This window comes from Protomyctophum parallelum (genome assembly GCF_964188405.1).
Source record: "Protomyctophum parallelum genome assembly, chromosome: 21".
NCBI lineage: Eukaryota > Metazoa > Chordata > Actinopteri > Myctophiformes > Myctophidae > Protomyctophum > Protomyctophum parallelum.
In genome coordinates, this window is record NC_139713.1 from 2861824 (window position 1) to 2884323 (window position 22500).

General features: G+C 47.9%; 1 protein-coding gene across 2 annotated transcripts in view; it reads right to left on the minus strand.

Moving 5' to 3' along the window:
- The window catches only part of LOC310879272 (tenascin-like), a 137038-nt gene that overhangs the window by 83318 nt on the left and 31220 nt on the right, over nt 1–22500 (minus strand). For both annotated transcript variants that reach the window (XM_083793820.1, XM_083793821.1), the window contains exons 2-4: nt 5744–5901; nt 4114–4339; nt 1065–1367 (exon numbers count right to left, since the gene is read on the minus strand). In XM_083793820.1, coding sequence (XP_083649946.1) covers nt 1065–1367; nt 4114–4339; nt 5744–5800 — 586 coding nt within the window. In that variant the 5' untranslated portion in view covers nt 5801–5901. The remainder of the gene's footprint in view (nt 1–1064; nt 1368–4113; nt 4340–5743; nt 5902–22500) is intronic.

Below are 22500 nucleotides of genomic sequence, written 5' to 3' on the forward strand. Positions count from 1 at the left end.
TCTGCTTTGGCAATGTAAACGTACGTTTTCTCATGCCAATAAAGCTCCTTTGAATTGAATTGAGAAAGTAAGTATAAGTATAAGTAAGTAAGTAAGTAAGTAAATTGTATTTATATAGCACCTTTACAGAGAGGACTCTCAAAAATACAGAACAAACAAACAAGCAAACAAATGCAGATAAAACTGTACTGTGTACTGTACAATTCAGCTCAAACATAGAGATGACAATACGAGCATCATAAATACACCATGAAAGAAAAGGTAACACAAGTTGAACCAGTGTCTCCTACCTGTGAGCAGGGAGCTGCAGCAGGAGGCTGCAGACAGTGTCTCCTACCTGTGAGCAGGGAGCTGCAGCAGGAGGCTGCAGACAGTGTCTCCTACCTGTGAGCAGGGAGCTGCAGCAGGAGGCTGCAGACAGTGTCTCCTACCTGTGAGCAGGGAGCTGCAGCAGGAGGCTGCAGACAGAGTCTCCTACCTGTGAGCTGGGAGCTGCAGCAGGAGGCTGCAGACAGACAGTGTCTCCTACCTGTGAGCTGGGGGGAGGAGCTGCAACGGGAGGCTGCAGACAGACAGTGTGTCCTACATACCTGTGAGCTGGGGGGGGGAGGAGCTGCAGCAGGCTGCAGACAGACAGTGTCTCCTACCTGTGAGCTGGGGGGGGGAGGAGCTGCAGCAGGAGGCTGCAGACAGACAGTGTGCCCTACATACCTGTGAGCTGGGAGCTGCAGCAGGAGGCTGCAGACAGACAGTGTCTCCTACCTGTGAGCTGGGGGGGGGAGGAGCTGCAACGGGAGGCTGCAGACAGACAGTGTGTCCTACATACCTGTGAGCTGGGGGGGGGAGGAGCTGCAGCAGGCTGCAGACAGACAGTGTCTCCTACCTGTGAGCTGGGGGGGGGAGGAGCTGCAGCAGGAGGCTGCAGACAGACAGTGTGCCCTACATACCTGTGAGCTGGGGGGGGGAGGAGCTGCAGCAGGCTGCAGACAGACAGTGTCTCCTACCTGTGAGCTGGGGGGGGGAGGAGCTGCAGCAGGAGGCTGCAGACAGACAGTGTCTCCTACCTGTGAGCTGGGGGGGGGAGGAGCTGCAGCAGGCTGCAGCGTCTCCTCCACACTGCTCCCTGAGCGTGGACACCTCTCCCTCCAGCGTCTCCAGGCGGCTGAGCAGGGCCTTGAGGTCGGGCATGATGTCGTCGGCGCTGCTGCAGCCGCAGGCGGCGCGCAGTATGTGGATGCGGTGCGTGAACACGATCTGGTTGTCGCGGCCCAGGGTGTGGTGCTCCTCCCCCTCCTCCCCCCCCACGGCGGCCTGGAGGTCCGAGGACGAGCCGCCGGCGTCCTCGTTGGGATGGAGCAGAGACGTGCCTGTGGAGGTATTACAGAACGGTGTTGTTTTTGGCAGCAAATTGTGATTTTAGTTTTAGTCATAGAGCACCGAAGTCTGACGTCACTTTCAGTAGAGGGCGTCAGTCCCCAGGTTCATGTATTTGTGTAGTTGCATTGAAATCCCCATTGAGGCGATTTTAGATCGCCTCATATAAGAACTGTGTTTGAAAAATAAACATGTCACCCCGGCCGCTTCACTCATATGGATATGAAGAATCAACTGACTGAGAGAAAACGCTAATGTTACTGCTGCTGAATTAGTTAGATTTTCGCTAGAAGCAGACTGTATCATATATGAGTGACTGACTGTTGCAAACGATACAGAGACACCTCCCTGACAATAACGCCGAGACAGCTTGTTTATTTTTGGACCACAACGCTTATAGTAGACGATATTAAGATCACCCCATGTTATTCTCCATAGAGAAATTACTTCCGTGAACCAGGGGAATGGAAGGGATGAGCGAGTTACGTCAGGACTTCGGCACTCTATAGTCTTTTGAATAGTTTTCATTTAGTTTGAGTCACATTTTAGTCACCTGGAATGTCTTAGTGTTTAGTCTAGATTTAGTCGACTAAACGTCATGAGATTGCAGTCGACTAAATCTACGGTTGATTTAGTCGACTAGAATGTATTTCGGCTGGGATTGATGCTGTCGTAATGACATATTTCACACTTATAGCTGATCTACAAGCTCACAACGTGTCACAGCGCGACGCGTTGTGAGCTATTTCTGCATGCAACCAAGTGTAAAATGACTTATACTCTTGTCCACTAGTCCCTTCCTAACATTAAAACTATAACCTGCGGCAGGTTAAAACTATAACCCGCGGCAGGTTAAAACTAACCCATGGCCAGGTTAAAACTATAACCCGCGGCAGGTTAAAACTATAACCCGCGGCAGATTAAAACTATAACCCGTGGCAGGTTAAAACTATATCCCGCGGCAGGTTAAAACTATAACCCACGGACAGGTTAAAACTATAACCCGCGGCAGGTTAAAACTATAACCCGTGGCAGGTTAAAACTATAACCCGTGGCAGGTTAAAACTATAACCCGCGGCAGGTTAAAACTATAACCCACGGACAGGTTAAAACTATAACCCGCGGCAGGTTAAAACTATAACCCGTGGCAGGTTAAAACTATAACCCGCGGCAGGTTAAATCTATATCCCGCGGCAGGTTAAAACTATAACCCATGGCCAGGTTAAAACTATAACCCGCGGCAGGTTAAAACTATAACCCGTGGCAGGTTAAAACTATATCCCGCGGCAGGTTAAAACTATAACCCGCGGCAGGTTAAAACTATAACCCGCGGCAGGTTAAAACTATAACCCATGGCCAGGTTAAAACTACAACCCGCGGCCAGGTTAAAACTATAACCCGCGGCAGGTTAAAACTATAACCCGCGGCAGGTTAAAACTAACCCATGGCCAGGTTAAAACTATAACCCACGGCCAGGTTAAAACTATAACCCGCGGCAGGTTAAAACTATAACCCGCGGCAGGTTAAAACTATAACCCACGGACAGGTTAAAACTATAACCCGCGGCGGGTTAAAACTATAACCCGCGGCAGGTTAAAACTATAACCCATGGCCAGGTTAAAACTACAACCCGCGGCAGGTTAAAACTATAACCCGTGGCAGGTTAAAACTTGGTTGCATGTTGAAAATAGCCGATCTACAAGCTCACTAACGCGTCGCTTTTCAGCAAGTGCAAAATTACGACGGCATCATGGCACCGCCCAAAATACATTTTACTCGACTAATCGTATGAATCTGATCTCAGGTCAGAATGGGTTATTAATCAGACACAGTGTGTGTCCCAGTGGAAACCTGGTATGAATCTGATCTCAGGTCAGAATGGGTTATTAATCAGACACAGTGTGTGTGTCCAGTGGAAACCTCGTATGAATCTGATCTCAGGTCAGAATGGGTTATTAATCAGACACAGTGTGTGTGTCCAGTGGAAACCTCGTATGAATCTGATCTCAGGTCAGAATGGGTTATTAATCAGACACAGTGTGTGTGTCCAGTGGAAACCTCGCATGAATCTGATCTCAGGTCAGAATGGGTTATTAATCAGACACAGTGTGTGTGTCCAGTGGAAACCTCGTATGAATCTGATCTCAGGTCAGAATGGGTTATTAATCAGACACAGTGTGTGTGTCCAGTGGAAACCTCGTATGAATCTGATCTCAGGTCAGAATGGGTTAATAATCAGACACAGTGTGTGTGTCCAGTGGAAACCTGGTATGAATCTGATCTCAGGTCAGAATGGGTTATTAATCAGACACAGTGTGGTGTGTCCAGTGGAAACCTCGTATGAATCTGATCTCAGGTCAGAATGGGTTATTAATCAGACACAGTGTGTGTGTCCAGTGGAAACCTCGCATGAATCTGATCTCAGGTCAGAATGGGTTATTAATCAGACACAGTGTGGTGTGTCCAGTGGAAACCTCGCATGAATCTGATCTCAGGTCAGAATGCAGGGTTAAGCGTAATGTTATGCTTTAGCTATTGAAAAATAGCAGATCTACAAGCTCGTAGCGCGCCACCGAGTGGCGCGCTACGAGCTTGTAGATCTGCTATTTTTGAAAAAAATCGAAGAACGACTGACATTGTTTTAGAAACTGATCTCAGGTCAGAATGGGTTAATAATCAGACACAGTGGTGTGTCCAGTGGAAACCTGGTATGAATCTGATCTCAGGTCAGAATAATACCTGGCGCGTCCAGGTCCACGGTGCAGGCGGCGGCTTGGGGGACGTTGATGTTGTAGACGTGGTTGAAGACCACCGGCTGCTCCGCCGCCGGCAGCGTGACGTTGGTGGCGGTCTGTCCGCCGCCGTGGGGGGGGCCGTGGGGGGGGCCGTGGGGGGGGCGGGGCAGCAGCGTCTGTCTGCGATGCCGCAGGATCTTCTTCACCAGGCCGGCGTCGATCAGGAAGGGCTGACCAATCATCACCAAGCAGCGCCGCGAGGACAGGAGGGGACCGTTACAGAGACACAGAGGACAGGAGGGGACGTTACAGAGACACAGAGGACAGGACAGGACTATAGGCTATGCCCATGACCTGGGCCCTAGCAGCTCTCTCAATGGGCTGTCAGCCTGATGCCTGCCCCGAGCATCACTGACTAGCTCTGCCTGCAGTCTCCCCTTTATAGAGCCTCGCAGTCCCTCCCCCTTTCAGAACAACAAACGGCCCAGGAAATGAAATGCAATGCATTCTGACCATATAGGATTTTCTTTAAGTATTTATTTAAAGACGGTTACGCCGCGGACAAAGCCAACTCGGATCGTGACAAATCATGACAATGAACACAATGTTTTTGGGGGCCGATCAAATCATTTATAAGAAGAAAAACTAAAACAAATAGTGTTATGTCTCCTGCCTTTATTTTCTTCTTTCTAATGATTTGATCGGCCCCAAAACATCGTGTTCATTGTCATGATTTGTCACGATCCGAGTTGGCTTTGTCCGCGGCGTAACCGTCTTTAAATAAATACTTAAAGAAAATCCTATATGGTCAGAATGCATTGCATTTCATTTCCTGGGCCACTCGTTGTTCTGAAAGGGGGAGGGACTGCGCCGCTCTATAGGCTATGCCCATGACCTGGGCCCTAGCAGCTCTTTCAATGGGGTGTCAGCCTGATGCCTGCCCCGAGCATCACTGACTAGCTCTGCCTGCAGTCTCCCCTTTATAGGAGAGGATCCTACCACTAACGGAGAAGCAATTTCAAACATACACCGCTTGTCTACAAGCTCACAGATATCAGCTGAACCTCAATAAGTATAACCCCATACCTAGATGTTCCATTTCAGATGAATCATCATATTATGGGGTTACATTCATTTCCCCAGATAATAGACATACTTTGATACTTGGCATTGTGAAACACCCCTACTCCTCAACAGTACTTGGCACCTTCTCTCCCCCCTTCTTAATCAGACCAGTGTGTGTCCAGTGGAAACCTCGTATGAATCTGATCTCAGGTCAGAATGGAGAGGCCCTACTGTACAAACACTGAGATAACCACAGGTTACAATAAACTGAACGTGTCATTTCCTGTGAAACCTGAATATATTGTGAATGCATTCATCAACAGTATTGACATTATATGATAGGACCTGCATGCACGCCCCACTACCCACTACCCACTACCCACGCCCCACTACCCACAGTCTGTGTGGTGTGTGTGTGTGTGCGTGCAATGTCCTTAATCAGTGTGTGTGTGTGTGTGTGTGTGTGTGTGTGTGTGTGTGTGTGTGTGGTGTGTGTGGTGTGTGTGTGTGTGTGTGTATAGGGCACGGGCTGCCCCGTGATGAGATTATATTAATAATGTAATAATTACCGTAGAGATGATCAAAGCGATGAGGAGCAGACACACCAACAGGCCTTTGGGACACATGTTGATGATGTCAGAGAGATACTGAGGTCGACCTGAGGTCACACTGAGGTCACACAGAGGTCAACCAATCCGCTAGTAGAATCTATTCTCCACTGAAGGTCCTGAAAACACAGAACAAAACAAAACAATCACACTGGTGTGAAGTGAGGGGGGCCCTGCACCGTGACATGGGTATCGTCAGGATTTGTGTGAGTCCAATAAAAACTAGACTAAAATGTTAGGAAGGGACTAGTGGACAAGAGATCCAGTATAAGTCATTTTACACTTGGCTGCATGCTGAAAACAGCAGATCTACAAGCTCACAGTGCGTCGCAGCGTGACTGTGCGTTGTGAGCTTGTAGATCGGCTATTTTCAGCAAGTGTAAAATCAGCCATTACGACGGCATCAAGGCCCACCAAAATACATTTTAGTCGACTAAATCACCTGTAGATTCAGTCGACTAAAATCGCATGCACTAAAACTAAATGAGAACTATATACAAAAAGACTATGACTGAAACTAACAAAAAAAACACACTGGTTCCACTGGTGACCACAGGGGAGCACAGTGCCCGGCCTTGAGTCGGTCGGATACAAGGTTGTCCAGAACCGCCACAAAAGGTTCTGCTCAGCCAGTGGACCTAATAATGAGCCTATAACTCCCCACAACACTGCAATTTCAAGCCTCTGTGCGAGCCAACCGATAGCCTTCTTTGGCAACCCCAGCTGTATTTCCCCACACCTGCCATTTGATGATTTAGTCAGTCCACTTTTCCACAGTCTCCACACGTTCTCCACAGACTTTTACCACAGACAGACAGACAGACAGACAGACAGACAGACAGACAGACAGACATACCGACAGACCGACCGACAGACAGACAGACATTGAAGTATCAGTTTGCAGAATTACCGTACATTTCAAGCACAACTCAATGGAAAAAAAATCTGTGAGTGGACGACACCATAAAGCACTACACTTGTTCACAAGAGGGTCCACCTTGTTCAATTCATCATAACATCATAATAAATATACACTTCTGAATAGCCAAAAAACAGGAAATCATAGACAGACAGACAGACTAGTTAAAATGGGTGCTACTTTATGACAACTGATATAACTTATACAAGGGGGAGGAGGTGGGGGGGGGGGGGGGGGTTGAGGGTATGCATTCCTGATTTTCATTGTTCCCAACTATAGCACGCTCATTAGCCCGACAGGCCACAGGTCCAGAGGGATTACATCTACAGAGTGTACATGTAATCTAACCGTGTAATCTAACCATGTAATCTAACCCTTTTCACATGACGTTGCATCCAACGCAATGTTCACGATTTTTCAAAAATAGCAGACCTGTATACAAGCTTGACCTACAAGCTCTGAGCTTGTAGATCTGCTATTTTTCAATAGCTAAAGTATAACATAATGCTTTAAATCATCAAAAGGCGTTCCTGCCCAGAATGGGTTAAGCCATTAAGAAATGCCTTCTAAATCCTGATAGTTTTTATGACAGTCGGTTCTCAAGGTTTTTCATGTCAAGCAACCCAAAAATTATATGAATTTTGCCAAAATAAATATATGAATTTTGCCAAAAAGAATATATGAATTTTGCCAAAATAAATATATGAATTTGGCCCGTCGACCCCCATCTGAAAATATGTTGTTCCAGGGGACTTACTCAAAGGTTTTGAGTAAAAAAAAAAAAAAAAAAACGTTCGCTCTGAAAGAATATATATTCAAAGATTTGTAGATATGTTATAACGTATAACATAATGCTTCAGAACACCTCCCCTTCCCGCCCTGAGAGAGTTAAAGCATTCTGAACGGGAACCCATTTTGGTGTTAGCATCACGTTATGCTTTAGCTATTAAAAAATAGCAGACCTACAAGCTCATAGCGCGCCACCGAGTGTCGCGCTATGAGCTTGTAGGTCTGCTATTTTTTGAAAAATCGAAGAACGACTGACATTTTTATGTAGAATCTGATCTCAGGTCAGAATGGGTTAATCAGACCAGTGTGTGTACGAGTGGAAAACCTGGTATGAATCTGATCTCAGGTCAGAATGGGTTAAAGCAGATTATGCGTATACAGCGGGAAAACACTTGGGCTGGCTCGTCAGCCTCTCTCTGTCAGCAGCCTGCAGCGCTCACAGAGCCAACAGGACGTCGCTCTCAGCTGCTGCTCCACTCAAACTGTCTGCCCTGCTCTGCTCCCCAAGATGAGGTTGTCTTTGTTTTTTTATATATATCTTTTTTATCCCACGATTTTGTAACCCATTTTTCACCCCTGTGTCAATCATCTAATGTGATCCTGGGCTCTACACACCCTCCGCCAACCTAGTCCCCATATATGGGGGACAAGGGGAGACCAGCCTAGTCCCCATATATGGGGGACAAGGGGAGAGCAACGGACTTGAACTCATGCTTCCTTCATGCCTGAGTGTCCAAGTTGCTCCTTTACACCTGACAGGGGGGAGTTTCCCTGGTTGGACGTAGCGCGTGGAAGGAAGTTCCAAGGAACACGTTATTCCAACCAGTTCCTTTCCCCTCCATCAGGCGCCCCGGCTGGCCAGGGGGAGGCAGTTTAGAGACCAGGATTACTGCATGTGAGGGTACCTACCCTAGGGGACACGGGGAGAACATGTGAGGGTATACCTACCCTAGGGGACACGGGGAGAACATGTGAGGGTATACTATACCCTAGGGGACACAGGGAGAACATGTGAGGGTATCTACCCTAGGGGACACGGGGAGAACATGTGAGGGTACCTACCCTAGGGGACACGGGGAAAACATTTGAGGGTACCTACCCTAGGGGACACGGGGAGAACATGTGAGGGTACCTACCCTAGGGGACACGGGGAGAACATGTGAGGGTACCTACCCTAGGGGACACGGGGAGAACATGTGAGGGTACCTACCCTAGGGGACACGGGGACAACATGTGAGGGTACCTACCCTAGGGGACATGGGGAGAACATGTGAGGGTACCTACCCTAGGGGACACGGGGAGAACATGTGAGGGTACCTACCCTAAGGGGACACGGGGAGAACATGTGAGGGTACCTACCCTAGGGGACACGGGGAGAACATGTGAGGGTACCTACCCTATAGGGGACACGGGGAGAACATACAAACTCCACACAGAAAAGCCCTTTCGCCAACCCCGCCTTCGGGTATGGGCACTGATGACGCGGAGGAGGAAACACGCCGCCAGCACCCACAGCGTCCCGAGCGGGAATCGAACCCAGGACCTTCTAGCTGTGAGGCGACAGCACTACCGACTGTGCCCCCGCGAAGATGAGGTTGTCTTGTACGTATGTCGGGGCAGAAACCACCGGTATCTCCGTGAGCATGATGGAATCCTCTTCGCGTTGTTGTGAGTAGTGAATAGTACATCACGGCGCCGTCTCAAGCGAACTTAATTGAGCCATGAGAGACGCCTGCACCGAGCGTGCCCGAAGCGAGCGACTTGCCGCGTCGAACGTTGCAAAGTTCGCTTTGTGTGTAGCTGACTCAGCCCCGTTCGAGTTGATATCGAACGGTATCCTACTACACCTGCGTACAGGTCTAGTGTACAGTAGGCCGATGGGCACGTAAAGGTCTAGTGTAATAATAAGCGTTTGCTCTGACTGCGACTACTCAAAGTGGATACTGGCCAATCACAGCGCGTCCTTGTTGCACACGTCACTTTTGGAAAAAAGTTAAAACAAACATGATATGCCCTGCAGTCACCATTTTTAAACGTTAACAGTTTTGGACATACAAGGTTTCCACACGATAATTATAGCACCAAACAAAATGAACGTGAATACCAAGTAGTTCCAACACACAATCCTTCCTCTGGAGCGAAGCGCACACCCCCACATGACTAACAACGCTGGAGCGAAGCGCACACCCCCACATGACTCTAACACAACGCTGGAGCGAAGCGCACACCCCCACATGACTCTAACACAACGCTGGAGCGAAGCGCACACCCCCCCATGACTAACACAACGCTGGAGCGAAGCGCACACCCCCACATGACTCTAACACAACGCTGGACGAGGAGAATGTTAATCTAGATGTCTGCATGGGGACAGGGCAGCGTCTTCTAGGGGGGGATGGTCGTCATCATCGCCACCCTCCTATGCTTTCACATGCATATATAGCTCTTTCCTTCATATAGGCTATATTTCGTCCACCTCTGAATGTGTTTTGCAGATAAACAGATTCCATGCTGTTACCGTAATATCATCATCATCATTTTTCGACCCCGGTCGAGATCATGGATTTCACAACAATATCACGCCAGACTTCCCGGTCCTTCGTTGCCATCCCCAGTTCCAGCTTTACTGATGCCTGTGTCACTATAGAGCGTTGCAGTCCCTCCCCCTTTCAGAACGGCGAGTGCGGCCCAGGAAATGAAAAGCAATGCATTTTTCCCATAGGCGTTTCTGAAAGTATTTATTTAAAGACGGTTACGCCGCGGACAAAGCCAACTCGGATCGTGACAAATCATGACAACGAACACAATGTTTTGGGGCCGATCAAATCATTTATAAGAAGAAAATCAAAACAAATAGTCTTGTCTCTTTATTTTCTTTTTTCCTTTCCTTTCCTTTGTCCCTATAGCGATGACATCAGGGAACCACAGTTTTCTACCTGTCGTTCCTATTTATATTAGGATACATTTGCATGACTGTAAGACAAAGTGGAAGTGGGGAGGAGGCTTTATATTTGACTCATGATGACAGCTCCTCCATTGCTCCAGACTGGTAACGAGACACTGGATGAGAACGGATTCTAAATTGGATTAACCCATTTTGGACTGAGGTCGATTAAAAAAAAAGGCTTCAAAATCCTAACATTTGACTGAAAATCCATGTTTCTGTGTCAGTTGGGTGCTCAACCTTTTTCATGTCAAGGACCCCCAGCATTATCTCTATTGGGCGACGGACCCCCCAAATCTCAAAATATGTAGTTCCAGGGACCCCCCCCCCCCCCCCAGAAGCCAATATTTTAGTTACAAATGTTCGCTCTGAAATATATAGTCAAAGATTTGCACCACATTTTCACGACTTTTCAAAAATAGCAGACCATACAAACGGATCTATGGTGCGCTACGAGCTTGTAGCTCCGTTATTTTTTCAATAGCTTAAAGCATGACACAAAATGCTTGAAACACCAAAATTGGTTCCCGTTCAGAATGGATTAGGTTGACTTAAAACCGAAACGCTCCATTTATTTTAAATGCCCCTGCTCTGTTAATTGTTTTTAAAAGTCTCTCGTTTTGTTTTTTTTCCCCAGAGAGCCCAGCATGCATGGCTCTGGAATGTGGCTCTGCCACGACGTCTCTGGTTTCACTGGAAATAATGAAGGTTTTAAAAGTATGACAGAGCTTAACCCATTCTGACCGGGCACCCATTTCGGTGTCAGCATCATGTCGTGCTTTAGCTATTGAAAAATAGCAGATCTACAAGCTCATATCGCGCCACCGAGTGGCGCGATATGAGCTTGTAGGTCTGCTATTTTTGAAAAATCGAAGAGCGACTGACATTTTTAAAATCTGATCTCAGGTCAGAATGGGTTCATCAGACCAGTGTGTGTCCGGCGGAAACCTTGTTATGAATCTGATCTCAGGTCAGAATGGGTTCATCAGACCAGTGTGTGTCCGGCGGAAACCTCGTATGAATCTGATCTCAGGTCAGAATGGGTTCATCAGACCAGTGTGTGTCCGGTGGAAACCTCGTATGAATCTGATCTCAGGTCAGAATGGGTTTAATCAGACCAGTGTGTGTCCGGCGGAAACCTCGTATGAATCTGATCTCAGGTCAGTATGGGTTAACTGCTGCGATGCTCTGAGATGCTCTGATGACTATTCCATCCCTCTCATTTGTATTCTGGGGTTTTTTCTTTTTTTCTCCCCTCATTCCCCACATTTTTTATATTCCCTTTGTGTGCTACAGTACAGTACAGTATGTGGGCAGACGTACAGTATGTGGGCAGACGTACAGTATGTGGGCAGACGTACAGTATGTGGGCAGACGTACAGTATGTGGGCAGACGTACAGTATGTGGGCAGACGTACAGTATGTGGGCAGACGTACAGTATGTGGGCAGACGTACAGTATGTGGGCAGACGTACAGTATGTGGGCAGACGTACAGTATGTGGGCAGACGTACAGTATGTGGGCAGAGGTACAGTATGTGGGCAGACGTACAGTATGTGGTGAGACGTACAGTATGTGGTGAGACGTACAGTATGTGGTGAGACGTACAGTATGTGGGCAGACGTACAGTATGTGGGCAGACGTACAGTATGTGGGCAGACGTACAGTATGTGGGCAGACGTACAGTATGTGGTGAGACGTACAGTATGTGGTGAGACGTACAGTATGTGGTGAGACGTACAGTATGTGGGCAGACGTACAGTATGTGGGCAGAGGTACAGTATGTGGGCAGACGTACAGTATGTGGTGAGACGTACAGTATGTGGTCAGACGTACAGTATGTGGTGAGATGTACAGTATGTGGGCAGACGTACAGTATGTGGGCAGAGGTACAGTATGTGGGCAGACGTACAGTATGTGGGCAGACGTACAGTATGTGGTGAGACGTACAGTATGTGGGCAGAGGTACAGTATGTGGTGAGACGTACAGTATGTGGGCAGACGTACAGTATGTGGTGAGACGTACAGTATGTGGGCAGAGGTACAGTATGTGGGCAGACGTACAGTATGTGGGCAGACGTACAGTATGTGGTGAGACGTACAGTATGTGGGCAGAGGTACAGTATGTGGGCAGACGTACAGTATGTGGGCAGACGTACAGTATGTGGGCAGAGGTACAGTATGTGGTGAGACGTACAGTATGTGGTGAGACGTACAGTATGTGGTGAGACGTACAGTATGTGGGCAGACGTACAGTATGTGGGCAGAGGTACAGTATGTGGTGAGACGTACAGTATGTGGGCAGACGTACAGTATGTGGGCAGACGTACAGTATGTGGGCAGACGTACAGTATGTGGTGAGACGTACAGTATGTGGGCAGAGGTACAGTATGTGGGCAGACGTACAGTATGTGGGCAGACGTACAGTATGTGGGCAGAGGTACAGTATGTGGTGAGACGTACAGTATGTGGTGAGACGTACAGTATGTGGGCAGACGTACAGTATGTGGTGAGACGTACAGTATGTGGTGAGACGTACAGTATGTGGTGAGACGTACAGTATGTGGTGAGACGTACAGTATGTGGTGAGACGTACAGTATGTGGTGAGACGTACAGTATGTGGTGAGACGTACAGTATGTGGTGAGACGTACAGTATGTGGTGAGACGTACAGTATGTGGTGAGACGTACAGTATGTGGTGAGACGTACAGTATGTGGTGAGACGTACAGTATGTGGTGAGACGTACAGTATGTGGTGAGACGTACAGTATGTGGTGAGACGTACAGTATGTGGTGAGATGTACAGTATGTGGGCAGACGTACAGTATGTGGTGAGATGTACAGTATGTGGGCAGACGTACAGTATGTGGGCAGACGTACAGTATGTGGGCAGACGTACAGTATGTGGTGAGACGTACAGTATGTGGTGAGACGTACAGTATGTGGTGAGACGTACAGTATGTGGTGAGATGTACAGTATGTGGGCAGACGTACAGTATGTGGTGAGATGTACAGTATGTGGGCAGACGTACAGTATGTGGGCAGACGTACAGTATGTGGGCAGACGTACAGTATGTGGGCAGACGTACAGTATGTGGTGAGACGTACAGTATGTGGGCAGACGTACAGTATGTGGGCAGACGTACAGTATGTGGTGAGACGTACAGTATGTGGGCAGACGTACAGTATGTGGTGAGACGTACAGTATGTGGGCAGATGTACAGTATGTGGGCAGACGTACAGTATGTGGGCAGACGTACAGTATGTGGGCAGACGTACAGTATGTGGGCAGAGGTACAGTATGTGGTGAGACGTACAGTATGTGGGCAGACGTACAGTATGTGGGCAGACGTACAGTATGTGGTGAGACGTACAGTATGTGGTGAGATGTACAGTATGTGGGCAGACGTACAGTATGTGGGCAGAGGTACAGTATGTGGTGAGACGTACAGTATGTGGGCAGACGTACAGTATGTGGGCAGACGTACAGTATGTGGTGAGACGTACAGTATGTGGTGAGATGTACAGTATGTGGGCAGACGTACAGTATGTGGTGAGACGTACAGTATGTGGTGAGACGTACAGTATGTGGGCAGACGTACAGTATGTGGTGAGACGTACAGTATGTGGTGAGATGTACAGTATGTGGGCAGACGTACAGTATGTGGTGAGACGTACAGTATGTGGGCAGAGGTACAGTATGTGGTGAGACGTACAGTATGTGGTGAGACGTACAGTATGTGGTGAGACGTACAGTATGTGGGCAGACGTACAGTATGTGGTGAGACGTACAGTATGTGGGCAGACGTACAGTATGTGGTGAGACGTACAGTATGTGGTGAGATGTACAGTATGTGGGCAGACGTACAGTATGTGGTGAGACGTACAGTATGTGGTGAGACGTACAGTATGTGGTGAGACGTACAGTATGTGGGCAGACGTACAGTATGTGGTGAGACGTACAGTATGTGGTGAGATGTACAGTATGTGGGCAGACGTACAGTATGTGGTGAGACGTACAGTATGTGGGCAGACGTACAGTATGTGGGCAGACGTACAGTATGTGGTGAGACGTACAGTATGTGGTGAGACGTACAGTATGTGGGCAGACGTACAGTATGTGGTGAGACGTACAGTATGTGGTGAGATGTACAGTATGTGGGCAGACGTACAGTATGTGGGCAGACGTACAGTATGTGGTGAGACGTACAGTATGTGGTGAGACGTACAGTATGTGGGCAGAGGTACAGTATGTGGTGAGACGTACAGTATGTGGTGAGACGTACAGTATGTGGTGAGATGTACAGTATGTGGGCAGACGTACAGTATGTGGGCAGACGTACAGTATGTGGGCAGACGTACAGTATGTGGGCAGACGTACAGTATGTGGGCAGACGTACAGTATGTGGTGAGACGTACAGTATGTGGTGAGACGTACAGTATGTGGTGAGACGTACAGTATGTGGGCAGACGTACAGTATGTGGGCAGATGTACAGTATGTGGTGAGACGTACAGTATGTGGGCAGAGGTACAGTATGTGGGCAGACGTACAGTATGTGGGCAGAGGTACAGTATGTGGTGAGACGTACAGTATGTGGTGAGACGTACAGTATGTGGTGAGACGTACAGTATGTGGTGAGACGTACAGTATGTGGTGAGACGTACAGTATGTGGTGAGACGTACAGTATGTGGTGAGACGTACAGTATGTGGTGAGACGTACAGTATGTGGTGAGACGTACAGTATGTGGTGAGACGTACAGTATGTGGTGAGACGTACAGTATGTGGTGAGACGTACAGTATGTGGTGAGATGTACAGTATGTGGTGAGACGTACAGTATGTGGGCAGACGTACAGTATGTGGTGAGACGTACAGTATGTGGTGAGATGTACAGTATGTGGGCAGACGTACAGTATGTGGTGAGACGTACAGTATGTGGGCAGAGGTACAGTATGTGGTGAGACGTACAGTATGTGGTGAGACGTACAGTATGTGGTGAGACGTACAGTATGTGGGCAGACGTACAGTATGTGGTGAGACGTACAGTATGTGGTGAGATGTACAGTATGTGGGCAGACGTACAGTATGTGGTGAGACGTACAGTATGTGGGCAGAGGTACAGTATGTGGTGAGACGTACAGTATGTGGTGAGACGTACAGTATGTGGTGAGACGTACAGTATGTGGGCAGACGTACAGTATGTGGGCAGAGGTACAGTATGTGGTGAGACGTACAGTATGTGGGCAGACGTACAGTATGTGGGCAGACGTACAGTATGTGGTGAGACGTACAGTATGTGGGCAGACGTACAGTATGTGGGCAGACGTACAGTATGTGGGCAGACGTACAGTATGTGGGCAGACGTACAGTATGTGGGCAGACGTACAGTATGTGGGCAGACGTACAGTATGTGGTGAGACGTACAGTATGTGGTGAGACGTACAGTATGTGGTGAGACGTACAGTATGTGGGCAGACGTACAGTATGTGGGCAGACGTACAGTATGTGGGCAGACGTACAGTATGTGGGCAGACGTACAGTATGTGGTGAGACGTACAGTATGTGGTGAGACGTACAGTATGTGGTGAGACGTACAGTATGTGGGCAGACGTACAGTATGTGGGCAGATGTACAGTATGTGGTGAGACGTACAGTATGTGGGCAGAGGTACAGTATGTGGGCAGACGTACAGTATGTGGGCAGAGGTACAGTATGTGGTGAGACGTACAGTATGTGGTGAGACGTACAGTATGTGGTGAGACGTACAGTATGTGGTGAGACGTACAGTATGTGGTGAGACGTACAGTATGTGGTGAGACGTACAGTATGTGGTGAGACGTACAGTATGTGGTGAGACGTACAGTATGTGGTGAGACGTACAGTATGTGGTGAGACGTACAGTATGTGGTGAGACGTACAGTATGTGGTGAGACGTACAGTATGTGGTGAGACGTACAGTATGTGGTGAGATGTACAGTATGTGGTGAGACGTACAGTATGTGGGCAGACGTACAGTATGTGGGCAGACGTACAGTATGTGGTGAGACGTACAGTATGTGGTGAGACGTACAGTATGTGGTGAGACGTACAGTATGTGGTGAGACGTACAGTATGTGGTGAGACGTACAGTATGTGGTGAGACGTACAGTATGTGGTGAGATGTACAGTATGTGGTGAGACGTACAGTATGTGGGCAGACGTACAGTATGTGGTGAGACGTACAGTATGTGGTGAGACGTACAGTATGTGGTGAGACGTACAGTATGTGGTGAGACGTACAGTATGTGGTGAGATGTACAGTATGTGGTGAGACGTACAGTATGTGGGCAGACGTACAGTATGTGGGCAGACGTACAGTATGTGGTGAGACGTACAGTATGTGGTGAGATGTACAGTATGTGGGCAGACGTACAGTATGTGGTGAGACGTACAGTATGTGGTGAGATGTACAGTATGTGGTGAGACGTACAGTATGTGGTGAGACGTACAGTATGTGGTGAGACGTACAGTATGTGGTGAGACGTACAGTATGTGGTGAGACGTACAGTATGTGGTGAGACGTACAGTATGTGGGCAGACGTACAGTATGTGGGCAGACGTACAGTATGTGGGCAGACGTACAGTATGTGGTGAGATGTACAGTATGTGGGCAGAGGTACAGTATGTGGTGAGACGTACAGTATGTGGTGAGATGTACAGTATGTGGGCAGAGGTACAGTATGTGGGCAGACGTACAGTATGTGGTGAGACGTACAGTATGTGGTGAGATGTACAGTATGTGGGCAGACGTACAGTATGTGGTGAGACGTACAGTATGTGGGCAGAGGTACAGTATGTGGTGAGACGTACAGTATGTGGGCAGACGTACAGTATGTGGTGAGACGTACAGTATGTGGGCAGAGGTACAGTATGTGGGCAGAGGTACAGTATGTGGGCAGACGTACAGTATGTGGTCAGACGTACAGTATGTGGTCAGACGTACAGTATGTGGTCAGACGTACAGTATGTGGTCAGACGTACAGTATGTGGTGAGACGTACAGTATGTGGTGAGACGTACAGTATGTGGTGAGACGTACAGTATGTGGGCAGACGTACAGTATGTGGGCAGACGTACAGTATGTGGTGAGACGTACAGTATGTGGGCAGACGTACAGTATGTGGTGAGACGTACAGTATGTGGTGAGACGTACAGTATGTGGTGAGATGTACAGTATGTGGTCAGACGTACAGTATGTGGGCAGAGGTACAGTATGTGGTGAGACGTACAGTATGTGGGCAGACGTACAGTATGTGGTGAGACGTACAGTATGTGGTGAGACGTACAGTATGTGGTGAGACGTACAGTATGTGGTGAGACGTACAGTATGTGGTCATACGTACAGTATGTGGTGAGACGTACAGTATGTGGGCAGACGTACAGTATGTGGGCAGACGTACAGTATGTGGGCAGACGTACAGTATGTGGTGAGACGTACAGTATGTGGTGAGACGTACAGTATGTGGGCAGACGTACAGTATGTGGTGAGACGTACAGTATGTGGGCAGACGTACAGTATGTGGGCAGACGTACAGTATGTGGGCAGACGTACAGTATGTGGGCAGACGTACAGTATGTGGGCAGACGTACAGTATGTGGGCAGAGGTACAGTATGTGGTGAGATGTACAGTATGTGGGCAGACGTACAGTATGTGGTGAGACGTACAGTATGTGGGCAGACGTACAGTATGTGGTGAGACGTACAGTATGTGGGCAGATGTACAGTATGTGGGCAGATGTACAGTATGTGGTCAGACGTACAGTATGTGGTCAGATGTACAGTATGTGGGCAGACGTACAGTATGTGTGTGTGTGTGTGTGTGTGTGTGTGTGTGTGTGTGTGTGTGTGTGTGTGTGTGTGTGTGTGTGTGTGTGTGTGTGTGTGTGTGTGTGTGTGTGTGTGAGTGAGTGTGGGAGAGAGAGAGGGGGAGAGGGGGAGGGGGAGAGAGATAGACATATATACACATAGAGAGAGAGGGAGAGAGAGAGAGAGAGAGAGAGAGAGAGAGAGAGAGAGAGGGAGAGAGAGAGAGAGAGAGAGAGAGAGAGAGAGAGAGAGAGAGAGAGAGAGAGAGAGAGAGAGAGAGAGAGAGAGAGAGAGAGAGAGAGAGAGCATGACTAATGACAAAAAAACATCTGTTGGGTGAACTAAGTACAACAATGTGTAAACACAGCAGCGAGATGTGTGAGCTGCTGTGACAGGATAAGGATGTCAAATGGAATACAAGCACCTTAAGGAATACAAACCATTGTGTGTACACTGTTTATCAAACAGAGAGAGGTCAAGGTTCAAGGTCTCTTTATTTTGTCTCCCAAGGGATACATTTGCCACCCCCCCCCCCTCTCTTTCTCATTAGCAGGCAACAGTGCAGCACTATCTCTCTCTCTGTTTCTGGCACAACAGCGCCCCTACTGGTGCTCATGGCCACATAGGTAGGATATAGGTTAACGTCACATAGGTATAGGTTAACGTCACATAGGTATAGGTTAACGTCACATAGGTATAGGTTAACGTCACATAGGTATAGGTTAACGTCACATAGGTATAGGTTAACGTCACATAGGTATAGGTTAACGTCACATAGGTATAGGTTAACGTCACATAGGTATAGGTTAACGTCCACTAGGTATAGGTTCACGTCACATAGGTATAGGTTAACGTCACATAGGTATAGGTTAACGTCACATAGGTATAGGTTAACGTCACATAGGTATAGGTTAACGTCACATAGGTATAGGTTAACGTCACATAGGTATAGGTTAACGTCACATAGGTATAGGTTAACGTCACATAGGTATAGGTTAACGTCACATAGGCATAGGTTAACGTCACATAGGTATAGGTTAACGTCACATAGGTATAGGTTAACGTCACATAGGTATAGGTTAACGTCACATAGGTATAGGTTAACGTCACATAGGCATAGGTTAACGTCACATAGGTATAGGTTAACGTCACATAGGTATAGGTTAACGTCACATAGGTATAGGTTAACGTCACATAGGTATAGGTTAACGTCACATAGGTATAGGTTAACGTCACATAGGTATAGGTTAACGTCACATAGGTATAGGTTAACGTCACATAGGTATAGGTTAACGTCACATAGGTATAGGTGAACGTCACATAGGTATAGGTGAACGTCACATAGGTATAGGTGAACGTCACATAGGTATAGGTTAACGTCACATAGGTATAGGTTAACGGTCACATAGGTATAGGTTAACGTCACATAGGTATAGGTTAACGTCACATAGGTATAGTGGAACGTCACATAGGTATAGGTGAAGTCACATAGGTATAGGTTAACGTCACATAGGTATAGGTTAACGTCACATAGGTATAGGTTAACGTCACATAGGTATAGGTGAAACGTCACATAGGTATAGGTGAACGTCACATAGGTATAGGTGACGTCACATAGGTATAGGTTAACGTCACATAGGTATAGGTTAACGTCACATAGGTATAGGTGAACGTCACATAGGTATAGGTGAACACGGACATTGCTGTTCCTTGGAGTGGTTGCACCGCTCAAAAAACCACACACCTCAACATAGCTATAGTGAACATCACCTCATAACCTTCGACCCGTACCGAGAGGAGCTGTGGGACACTTCAGTATCACACTAGCCTGGGGTAAAGTCTGGCATAATGGCCTGTGTGGCTGTTTAGCCGTGGGGCGGGAGAGTAGCGTTGACGGACAACCCCTTCAGCCAATCAGCGTATATCAAAAAAGTGGCGTCATGTCTAAACCATAGAGTATTAAAAGGATAGAGACTGAACTGGCGCGAAGCTCCGCCCCCCTCCGCTATATTCATGTCAGTGGAAGTTGCTCAGTGGCGTTTTGAAGCATCCGGAAGGCTGCCGGAAGGACCGTCTATTTCCGCATTTTTCCGCTGATTCAGCATTTGGACACCAAATGTTGGTGTCCAAATGCGGAAGTTCAGCTGGGCTTTAACATTGAGCGCTCGGTTGCACGGGGTTTCCTCGTCAAGAATCCACGGGTCCGCCTGCAGTCCTTCCTCTTACCACTAGGGCCCAGCGCTTCAACATTGGAGTGCCTAGCTGGCCCCTTGGTCTAAACTCGTTCGGTTCCTACTTCCTCATTCCTCCTCCACCCGCAGACAGTACATACTCTCTATGCACACAGCAGCAGCAGCAGCAGCAGCAGAAATCTTCTTGCCACACTGTAGCAGTCTCCGTTTATTTCAAAATCTAATTTGTTATGGGTGAATCGAATGTAAACGATTTTTGCCGTCTCTGCAAAGATAATTGTCGGAAAGCCGGCCGTTTATCTATACACCATGGGAAGATTTACGAACGGGATCCTATAGCCTTCTCAAATTGTTCCTGATTGGCCAACGTGCGCTGTCAATCGCAGAGCCCTGAGCTCGTTCGCGGATTGGCTCGTACCAAAGCTGATACAACGCTTCCCGTTTAGCCAGACTCACCCCTCCTGGCAGAATGAAATGTTGGCCAGCAGGGGGAGTGGGTTTATAGCACCAAAGTCGTAACTCGCTCATCCCTTCGATTCCCCCCCTGGTTCTAAAGTCCTGACGTAACTCTCTCATCCCTTCCATTCCCCTGGTTCACGGAAGTAATTTCTCTATGGAGAATAACATGGGGTGATCTTAATATCGTCTACTATAAGCGTTGTGGTCCAAAAATAAACAAGCTGTCTCTACGTTATTGTCAGGGAGGTGTCTCTGTATCGTTTGCAACAGTCAGTCACTCATATATGATACAGTCTGCTTCTAGCGAAAATCTAACTAATTCAGCAGCAGTAACATTAGCGTTTTCTCTCAGTCAGTTGATTCTTCATATCCATATGAGTGAAGCGACCGGGGTGACATGTTTATTTTTCAAACATAGTTGTTATATGAAGCAATCTAAAAATCCTCCTATGGCGATTTCAATGCACCTACTAAACTAAACAAATACATGAACCTGGGGACTGACGCCCTCTACTGAAAGTGACGTCAGACTTCGGTGCTCTATAGCTCGTCACTAACTCAAGGTTCATTACCGTGAAACTTTTAGCTTTAGTTTCCCGATTGATTGTGCACTACATTCACCCATTCACACACCGATGGCGGAGAGGCATCTATAACCAGATGCCCCGAACCACCTAAAGCTGGCTCCTTTCCAGGCCAAGAAGCAGCGGCTCTACTCCGAGTCTCTCTCTCTCTCTCGTGTGACTGAACTTCTCTAACTAAACTAATTTCGTCCGCTTGTATTGGCGTCCTTATCCCATTCTGAATGGGAACCCATTTTGGGTGTTAGCATCATGTCATGCTTTAGCTATTGAAAAATAGCAGATCTGCGGCGTGTTTCCTCCTCCATCAGTGCCCATACCCGAGGCGGGGGTTGGCGAAAGGGCCTTTCTGTGTGGAGTTTGCATGTTCTCCCCGTGTCCCCTAGGGTAGGTACCCTCACATGTTCTCCCCGTGTCCCCTAGGGTAGGTACCCTCACATGTTCTCCCCGTGTCCCCTAGGGTAGGTACCCTCACATGTTCTCCCCGTGTCCCCTAGTGTAGGTACCCTCACATGTTCTCCCCGTGTCCCCTAGGGTAGATACCCTCACAAAAACATGCCGTAATCCTGGTCACTAAACTGCCTCCCCCTGGCCAGCCGGGGCGCCTGATGGAGGGGAAAGGAACTGGTTGGAATAACGTGTCCCTTCCACGCGCTACGTCCAACCAGGGAAACTCCCCCCTGTCAGGTGAAAAGAAGCAACTTGGACTCCTCATGCATAGAAGGAGGCATGAGGTCAGTCCGCTGCCCCCCCCCCCCCAGGTTGGCAGAGGAAGTGTAGCGCCCAGGATTACATTAGATAATTGGCACTGGGTTGAAAAGAAAAACTGGGTTACAAAATCGTGGGATAAAAAATGTAGAGAGAAAAAAAAGAAACTGAAATAAATAATATTGTGTTTTTCTTTTTTTAAATTTTAAGCTATGAAGCAGAATTGGCTCTGCATCTTCTTCTTCTTCTCGTCCTCTTCCCCCGTGCTGCTGCTGCTG